This window comes from Zootoca vivipara, chromosome 11 (genome assembly GCF_963506605.1).
Source record: "Zootoca vivipara chromosome 11, rZooViv1.1, whole genome shotgun sequence".
Taxonomy (NCBI): Eukaryota; Metazoa; Chordata; class Lepidosauria; order Squamata; family Lacertidae; genus Zootoca; species Zootoca vivipara.
In genome coordinates this window covers 39,659,787-39,668,766 of record NC_083286.1, presented here as the reverse complement: position 1 = coordinate 39,668,766, position 8,980 = coordinate 39,659,787, and the positions used below count along the sequence as shown (strand labels likewise).

General features: G+C 47.1%; 1 protein-coding gene across 1 annotated transcript in view; it reads left to right on the top strand.

Annotated features, from left to right (window-relative positions):
- Nucleotides 1-352: 352 nt before the first annotated feature.
- Nucleotides 353-8,980, top strand: part of ZSWIM6 (zinc finger SWIM-type containing 6) — a 96,074-nt gene continuing 87,446 nt past the window's right edge. Inside the window, exon 1 of the mRNA XM_035100374.2 lies at nt 353-1,090. Within this exon, the coding sequence (XP_034956265.2) occupies nt 370-1,090 (721 nt within the window). The 5' untranslated portion in view covers nt 353-369. The remainder of the gene's footprint in view (nt 1,091-8,980) is intronic.

Here is an 8,980-nt window from a genome sequence, read left to right as displayed (position 1 = left end):
TGCGGCGGAGACAAGACCGAGTTTGTGTGCGCGCGCGCCCGATTCCGTCCCTTCCCCGAACTGCCCTCGGCTCTCCCCTCCCCGGCCCTGCCCTCCCACGTTTGAACGACGCCGCCTTCCCGTCACAGCTGACGCGTCGAGCACACGGCCGCCGGGCCCGTTCTATTTATGTTTGTGGCCTCTGGCTTTTGCATAACCCCACCCCTCCCCGCCCCTTTCTCCGAGGGCCGGGCGGATGGGAGCCGCCCACCTTTGCCCATATATGGATCTGAGGGGCGGGGTCTCGCGCTCCGGCAGCCTCTCGCAGCGCTCCTGGTGCCGTTTATAGAGTACAGCCACTTCCGCTGTCTGTTTAGAAGCGGCGCGATCATGGCGGAGCGCGGTCAGCTCCCTCCCCCCGCCAAGCGCCTCTGTTGCAGACCTGGCTACGGCGTCGGGTGCAGGCCGGGCCAGCGAGCCGGCGTCGGCGTCGAAGGCGGCCTGGGCGGCGTCGGCGTCGGGTCGCTCTGCATAGCGGGGCCTTCGTCGGCCGCGGTAGCTGCCGCCTCGTCGGCCGCTGCCGCTTTCCCCCCTGCCCTGGCCGCCGCCTATGCCGCACTGGGGGTGCTGCCGTTGGGCAAGACGCAGAGCCCGGAGTCGCTGCTGGACATCGCGGCGCGGCGGGTGGCGGAGAAGTGGCCGTTCCAGCGGGTAGAGGAGCGCTTCGAGCGCATCCCGGAGCCCGTGCAGCGCCGCATCGTCTACTGGTCCTTCCCCCGCAGCGAGAGAGAGATCTGCATGTACTCCTCCTTCAACACCGGCGCCGCTGCCGAGGACGCCGCCGCCAGTAACGCCGCAGCCGCCGCGCCCGGCGGGGGATCTAACGCCGTCGGGTCCACGGGCACCGCTGGGGGCACCGCCTCGGCCGCGACCGCCGCATCCAACAACAGCGGGGGAGGAGGCGCAGGAGGAGGCGGCGGAGGCGGAGGCGGCAGCACCGCGCCCGGCGGCGGAGGAGCAGCGGACGCCGCTGGCGACGAGAACCGGCTGCCCTTCCGCAGGGGCATTGCTCTGCTCGACGGCGGCTGCGTCGACAACGTCCTGCAAGTCGGTGAGTCACTCGGTCGTTGGGGGGCAGGGTGGGGTGGGACCGACGGGAAGGGCGAGGGCTTGTTTCCTCTCTCTTTTCCACTCCCCTCCTTTCCAGTCACTGGGTTTTGGGTCACGGTCTCTCCTCCTCCCACATTCTCCAAACATGAACCCCCCCATCCACCTGTGCAGTCATGCCATCCTCCCTCCCTCCCCGTCTGATACTCCCAAGCTCTTTCTCCCATCGGACCTGCCTCCCCTAGTTAAAGACACATTTTTCTTTTTCTAGACCTTAAACTTATCCTTCCTGCTCGCCTCTCTAACCTAGCACTCTAACAGTCTAAGTCCATCCCCGCAGCTTCCTTTCCCTGGCACACACGTCGCTAACCTTAGCTAGCCTTTTCTCTTTCTCTCCCTTTAAGTCGTCTACTGTTAAGCTGTCCTGTTTAATCGTTATTCCGCTTTTGCCTCCAGGCAGCCTCCTCACCCCCGCAGGATTTCCTTGGACTCCCCCCCCTCCCCACAAGGAAAAAACATGCCCAGGATTATCCCAGAACATTATAATCCTGCACTAGTAACTCGTCCCCTCCCTCGCTGCCCCCTCCTTCCAGCTTCTGCTGTCTGTGTGATCAAAATACCCTGTAAGAGAGATGCTGCTGTCCGTTTTATTTCTCTTTTCCCTTGTCCCCCCCCCCAACCTCGACCCCGAAGCATCAGGGAGTGTGAAATGGAAGTGAATCAGCAGAGGGAGCCCCCAGGGAAAGGGGGGGGGAAGGGAACAGGAATACCTTCTTATCGCTAAACAAAGACATTTCTAGGACAGTGGCAATTGAGGAGATGCAATCTCCCACTGGCTTTGCACAGACTTCTTGGATGCTCATGTGGACAGTCTGCATGTCCCTGTCCTCCTAGATTTTGTTATTGGTGGCACTGGGGATAGGTCATTGGGTCGTAAAGCTGTCAGATTGCTGATGAAACTGGGACTGAAAGGAGGTCTGTCTGTGATGAAAGGGGGGGGGGAGAGAGCTGGCTGGCTGCCTAGGGGGACTGCTGTGCAGGAAGGCAGAACCATCTTCAAATGCTGCCAAATAGCTTCAGGATATAGCAGGGTTTTTCCGTCTCCTTTTCTTGATGGGAGGAAATGCTGATTTTTCTATGAAATAATCCTCTTTCCCCCTGTTTATACTGATCCTGATTCTCCGTGGTGGAGAGTTTCCATTCATTGCATTTAACTCCTCCCTCCTTTGAATCAAAGGGCACTGGAGGTGGTTCTGCTTCACCATTCCATCCATCTCGAGTGGGAGGGTGGCAAGGGATTACTTCCATCATGAAAGGGGGGTGCTGGGTTTCCATGCCTGGCTTTACCCGTTTCTCCTTTCTGGCTCCAAAGTCTCTGCTTGGAGAAACAGGCAGATGTGTGGTTTATTTCCCTTTTAAAACTTCCTGCTCAGGGTGAGGTTCTCAGTGGAGCTGAATCTTTTCGTTGCGTTTTTAAAGAGGGTGATGTTTTGGCTGCACATCACCAATGCCTTCAGGAAATTCCCCTTGGAGGGAGGACCTGGCACCTCGCTCATTTTCATGTTTGTGTCCTTTTCAGCTTTCTCTCTATGTTGGTGTGTTGCTCAATGAAAAGGGGGAACCAAACAAAAGAGTCTCTTTCATTGCTTTTCACTGCCTGCAAAACAGCAAGGATCTGACAAAGGGGAAGGAGATCTGGAGATTTTAAAGCTGCACAGCTCAGTTTTTCATCTGCTCAGTTTTGCTCAGCTTCCTCTCTCAAGAAATTTAAATTCCAGCTGCGTGGTGTGTGTGTTTTTTTGGGGGGGGGGCGGTGTTTCTTCACCCTTTGCCTGCTGGCTTTTGAACATGGATGGAGTGTCTTTTTTTCTTTTTTAAGTGTGCTGAAACCCGCAAAGCTGAACATCATAGTTCCTCCTCCACAAGACCACCTTTTACTGGTGATGTTTAAAGATGTGGACATGTCTAGCAATTCAAATTTTAATGTAGTCATGCCTGTGGACGAGTGTGTGGTGCCAGTCTCTTTTTCCCTGCAAATGCTTTTGCTTTGGGCACTCCTCTAAGTTCTAATTAACATTCCTCGAGACTTCTGGTTCTGTCTTTTTAGTAGGGGTTTGAGGCGTCTCTCTTTTTCCTGGTGGCACCACCAGAGCTGCGTCTCTTCTGGTTTGGCTGGCATTGCCAAGAGCTTGTTTTTGCCTCTGCTTGACTCCACTTGCAAGGGATGAGGAATGACAGGAGTGCACATAAGGGAGGGTTTTTTTGGCTGGTTACATTTAAGCTAGGAATTCACTGTGAAAATAAAGCCAAGGGGTGATAAATAAAAGATGCAATCTTCTCCAGGAGACAGACACCCAGCGTGGGCTTAGCTTTTGCTTGCTTTCAGCACTTAGAAGAGGCCTCCTTGAGAACTCCTGAAGGGAGGGGGGAAATAACTTGTGCTGCTTCAAAAAGGGGAGGGCCTTTGAGTGATGTTGGCAAAGGTCAATGTGAACGGAGGAAAATATGCATAAATAGAACTTGTGTCCTCTGCTGCTTGTGGAACACTTAAGTAAAAATTAGTAAGTGCTTCACACACTGGACACACACTTGCATTTCTTCCTGACATGATCCTTTTGGAAGCCATCCAGGCTATTAATGTACAGTATGGAAAAATTGCATTTCACAGCAATGTTAAAATGTGACTCTATATGGAGTGTGGTGAGCGATGAGCATAACAGATGATGAAGTTTTCCAAATCTCAAATATTTTCCTACAGCAAATGTTGGGCTCATTAAGATTTGTGTAAAAAGGTTTTTACACAGCGCAGAAACAGCCAGTGAATAAGCTTCTGAGATAGGTAGGACATTGTGAGGTTTCCTCCTCCCATGTTGCACTAGATTTTTATGAATGGATTTGAGATAATTGGCTTTGTGAACTGACTTCATAATGCACTGTTAGCATTTTATGTCGTAGCCTCCTTTGCTTTTGTTGAAAGTTCCTCTGGGGACTGATTGGTTGAAAGGTGGGGTAAGTATATCACTGTGCAATGAGTGGCCTTGCGGATTTCAGCAATCATCTTTTTGTAATCTCCAGACTTCGTGTCTATAGTGTGCATTTTATCCACACATTTCAAATTCAATAAAAGCATTCTGAAATGTTGCAAAATGGTATGGTCTGGGCCAGCTATCTATGAATGCCGACTTGCATCCTATTGATAATGAAGAACTTAGATTTGCTGGCTCTGCTTGTGTAAGCCATTCAACCTCTTCCATGCTATATCTTCTGAAATCTGTGAATGCACCGCGGTGAATATAGGAAACCACCTTAATACCATTTTGGAGCATTGATCCATTTAACTGTATACGATGATGTACATCGTTTCAGACATATGTCTTTACCCAGCTGTGTACCTGCAGATGCTAGGGATTGAACCTGAATGTTTCATATTGCTGACATGTAAGCCCTATTTCAAGTACTGTAGTTGTGTAAGCCTGCATATGTTATTCTAAATGTCTGTACAAAACCTTTTTTGGGGAAAACCTCATGCCAAAACAATTGGTCATGGTGAAATAGTTTTACATGTGTTCGCCACTTGGTCCAGTTTAAGAGGTTAGAATTAGGTATAACACAGAGAACCAATTACATTTGTTGATTATTACATCAGATTTCACACTCTGAACTCATAAATCCCTTCTAAATTCTTTCTCGAACAATAAATTGTTGTCAAACCTACGTCGTCAGAATTTCTCAAAGCTATAAAGACCAGTGCTTTAGACAGTTTGCCACTATATAAAGGAAATACACAAATACTATAACATTCTGCCTCACTTCTTCTTGAATATAGAGCACTGAAAGCCATGTCCATATGGGAATACGCTATTACTTACTATTATTAATACATACTGTACATACATCTTTTGTAACCATGGTTGCATATTGTATTAGCTGAAAGCAGCAACTGGGTATTGTTTTTGTTTTTTAATCTCTTAGCATTAATTTTCAGGAAGAAAAAAACAAATACTCATTTATCAGAAACACGGATTTGGTAAATAAGCATCCTTCAGCGGGAAAAAATTTGGTTAGTTTCTGTAAAAGAATTACAGCAGCAATTTTAAGTGACCTAACATTCATATTGACTTTTAGTGGTCATACATTAAAGTGCAGGTCTAGTATCAGCAGAATTGTGCAGCTTTGCAGCAATTACAATTGTTCATGGGGAGAGGGGTGTGATGTTTCTGCTAGTCATATCGAATAATAGGGAATTTGCCATTCCCTAGTAAAGATCCAGTCCATGTGGAACATCCATCAATTTACAAACGGAACAAATGGTTGTTTTTCCTTTCTGATCTGTTTCCCATGAATATGAATACTTTGAAATGCATTAATGGATGGGTCATCCATCAGGATTTATTTAGAACACCAAGCAGTTATCTGCATTTGTGGACCTTTGAGCAGCTTCACATATGTGTGGGATAGCAGGTCTTAATATTTCTGATGCATGCATGCATGTTTGGTATTTGTATTTTGGAATTTTAACAACAACAACAACAGCAATAATAGCAATAATTAATAAAATTGTATTTTCAGTGTTTAAGCTCTGCTATCAGTAATTCTTTTCAGACTGTCACTACAATTGCATTGTGTCTTGCATTTCTATCTTTGTTATTTCAGTTCATGACTATTTACCTTTGCTCCTCAGCATTTATTTATTTCTGTGCTGGATTTCTTGCTTCTACAGGACTGTAGGCTATGTCATGTCAGCCCCAGCTGTAGCTCTGCTATTGGAGCTATGCCACAATTGCATCATGGTTTACTGGAGACCTGCATGTTTCTGAAACTGTCAGAATGAAGTGTGGCTAGAGCTTACAGCAGGGCAGGTTCTGCGGGAGCATTTCCCAGGCACCTTTCCACTCCCTCCCTGAGCCTTGCCTTTCTCCATGTGTCTCCTGCCTGTGCTCTAAATACCAGTCCCCCTACTTTAAAGCTGAGAAAACAACTCAATTTGTTTTTATAAGGGATTGGCATAATTATTCTTTCTGCCTGTGTTCTGATCTCAGGGGTGAGGAATAATTCCACTTCCAATAAGACCTTATATAATCCCCCCCATTTTTTTTGTTATGTTGTCATCATAGTAAATTACTTGACATGCTTTAGGTTTTATAAGCAAACGCTTCCACTCTGCACATGTTCCTGAAGTTTATGCTTATAATTTCTAAACCAGTCTGAGTTCGAGTCAGTGAAACCGAGGGTCAGTTTTCACATAAGCCTATGAACTGAGAACTGCATGTTCTGGTTGGCATTAACAGTTCTGCTTGCTACAGTCATATGGAGGGTAGGGTTCTGCAGTGCCACTGCTTGCCTTCTCACACCGAGGTGATGGGGCAGTGAGTCTATTGCTTCTCTGTTGTTGCCTGGAGATGCAAGCAGTGCTGTAGCAGTGCTACGAGGGCTGAAACAGAGCTCTCTGACTCTTCCAGCTGTCAGTCTAACAGAAGGCTCATTTACACCTGGGGCTAGTTCTCAAGGTTCCTGTGTGAACCCGCCCTAAATTTTCTTAAATCCCAACACCTAGTCTTAACTGGCTTGTTAATCAGGTTGCTGATTAAGTTTTGTAGCATGTAACTGTTCCTGAACTCTGACCCAGTTGTGGCATTGGCAGATGCTGCTGATAATTCCTATCTGTTGAATGTCCATAAAGGAACTATTGAAACTAAGATGGCTATATGGTGGGCTGGTAAAGGTAAAAGTAAAGGGGGTCCTGACCATCAGGTCCAGTCGTGTCCGACTCTGGGGTTGCGGCGCTCATCTCGCTCTATAGGCCGAGGGAGCCAGTGTTTGTCCGCAGACAGCTTCCGGGTCATGTGGCCAGCATGACAAAGCTGCTTCTGGCGAACCAGAGCAGCGCACGGAAACGCCGTTTACCTTCCCACCGGAGCGGTCCCTATTTATCTACTTGCACTTTGATGTGCTTTCGAACTGCTAGGTTGGCAGGAGCTGGGACCAAGCAACGGGAGCTCACCCCGTTGCAGGGATTTGAACCGCCGACCTTCTGATCAGCAGCCCTAGACTCTGTGGTTTAACCGGTGGGCTGGTACTAGGAGTCAAAAGGTAGTTGAAACAAGAACGAATTAACTTTGCATAAAAGTGAGGTAATAACAATGTTCCATGCAATTTCAGCTGTCTGCCTGGTGACTGTGTACCTGGTGCATATTTTTGGCACTAAGTAGCACCTGCATAAAAACCCCACCCTGAACATCGATGAAATCAGCAGACTGCTGATGATGGGTAACCCACTTTACATTGCACAACTTAAAATGCTTCTAGGGGGTGGGCTGGTTAGAATTTCACCTGCCAGTTAATCCAGTTTTCATGCCAAGAACAACTTGGGTGTTGGAGCGATGCAACACTTGTGTTGTGCTGGCACATAGCCGAGGGAAGTGGGTGTACTTACCCCTCTAATTTTCTGGATCTGATCTGGAAGGGGGAAACTTGGCAACTTGAGATGCATATCAAATGGATAGGAATGCTAACCCAATCCATCTTTAGCATAGTACCTGATTTAGAATGCCCATGCGTGACAATAGTTTTTGATTAAATGCAATCAGCATGCAAATATCAAAGTTCCCTCCTCTTATTGTTGTTACTGCTACAGTTGTTTATATCCTGCCTTTCAGGTTAGAAATCTATTGTGATCAATGCCCACTAAAAATGTTTTCAATTGGTAGTCTCAATATGCAACAAGTCTTCAGGATCTATCCCACAGTGGAGCTGGGTAGTAGGTGCCCCTGTGGCAGGAGGAATCAGTGTGGCTCTGAATGTCTTCTTCGCCTGCCTCCTTTGCTTTCCTGGGATCTTTCCCGTAAGACAGCTGCTGGTGGTTGGTCCTGTGGGTGAAAGGCAGTCCAGATGGAGCAGGCTGTGTTGACTTCTAAGAACTGTAGATACCTTTGACACTAGGGAGTGGCAAAGGTATCTACAGTTCCACACCAGGCATCAGATGTTACAGCTGCTACCCTGAAACTCTGGGCCTTGTAGGAAAATAGGGCCAGCCTGGGAATGAATGCCAAATTGAGCAAATGATTAGTCTCTCACAGGGCAGGGCTTTCTCACCCAGGTTTTGCTGGTGGTGGCAGAAGCAAGAGTCCTTCTCTGTCCAACCAGTTTCAAAAAAAGATATTGGCATTCTACAATCTTCTCTCTGTGAAATCTAATGTTTTGCAACCACACTTATTGTCGACTATTCCTGCAAAGCTGATTTGATGGGCATGTGGGCAGGCAGTTTGATATCACACATTGCTCCTCCTTTTTTTGGCACTTAATCTTGAATATATCAAGGATCAGACCTTTAACCCTTGGTGAGGATTTGCTTTTGTATGGAAATAATTTCCCTTACCTCCCCTTGCTCTTGTGAAATGGGTCCCTGTAGTGTGTAATTGGTTTATAAAAGCTTGTTTACTAAGACTGTACTTCTTGCCTCCTGGTGTTAGGGCTGCCAGCTAAACTGATGCTTTCCCCTAAAAGCAAGATGAATTCACTTTTGAAGAAGCCACAAGTGCAGTATGAATGAACATTAGTTATTTAAATCTATAAAGTATATTAGAGAACCTTGGAATGATACGCATCACCACACCTGGAAAAGGACGGCTTAAGGCTTTTTGTGGTTTTTTTTTTTTTTTTTTTTTTAGAGTATTGCTTTCTTGTTGGAAGCAAGCTCATTTGACAGCTTTGAAATTGCTGGAAGTTGTGTATGGGCAATGGCTGAGAAGGTCTGACATTAATTGGAAAGATGCTGTAGAACCTGTCAGTAAGTTTAAATTCTTGCTACTGGAGTTAGCAATGATTGGATACATTGGAAGTTCATTTACTGAATTAATGTGTTGAAGAGCCAGGTGATCTACCTCTTGTCTTGCTT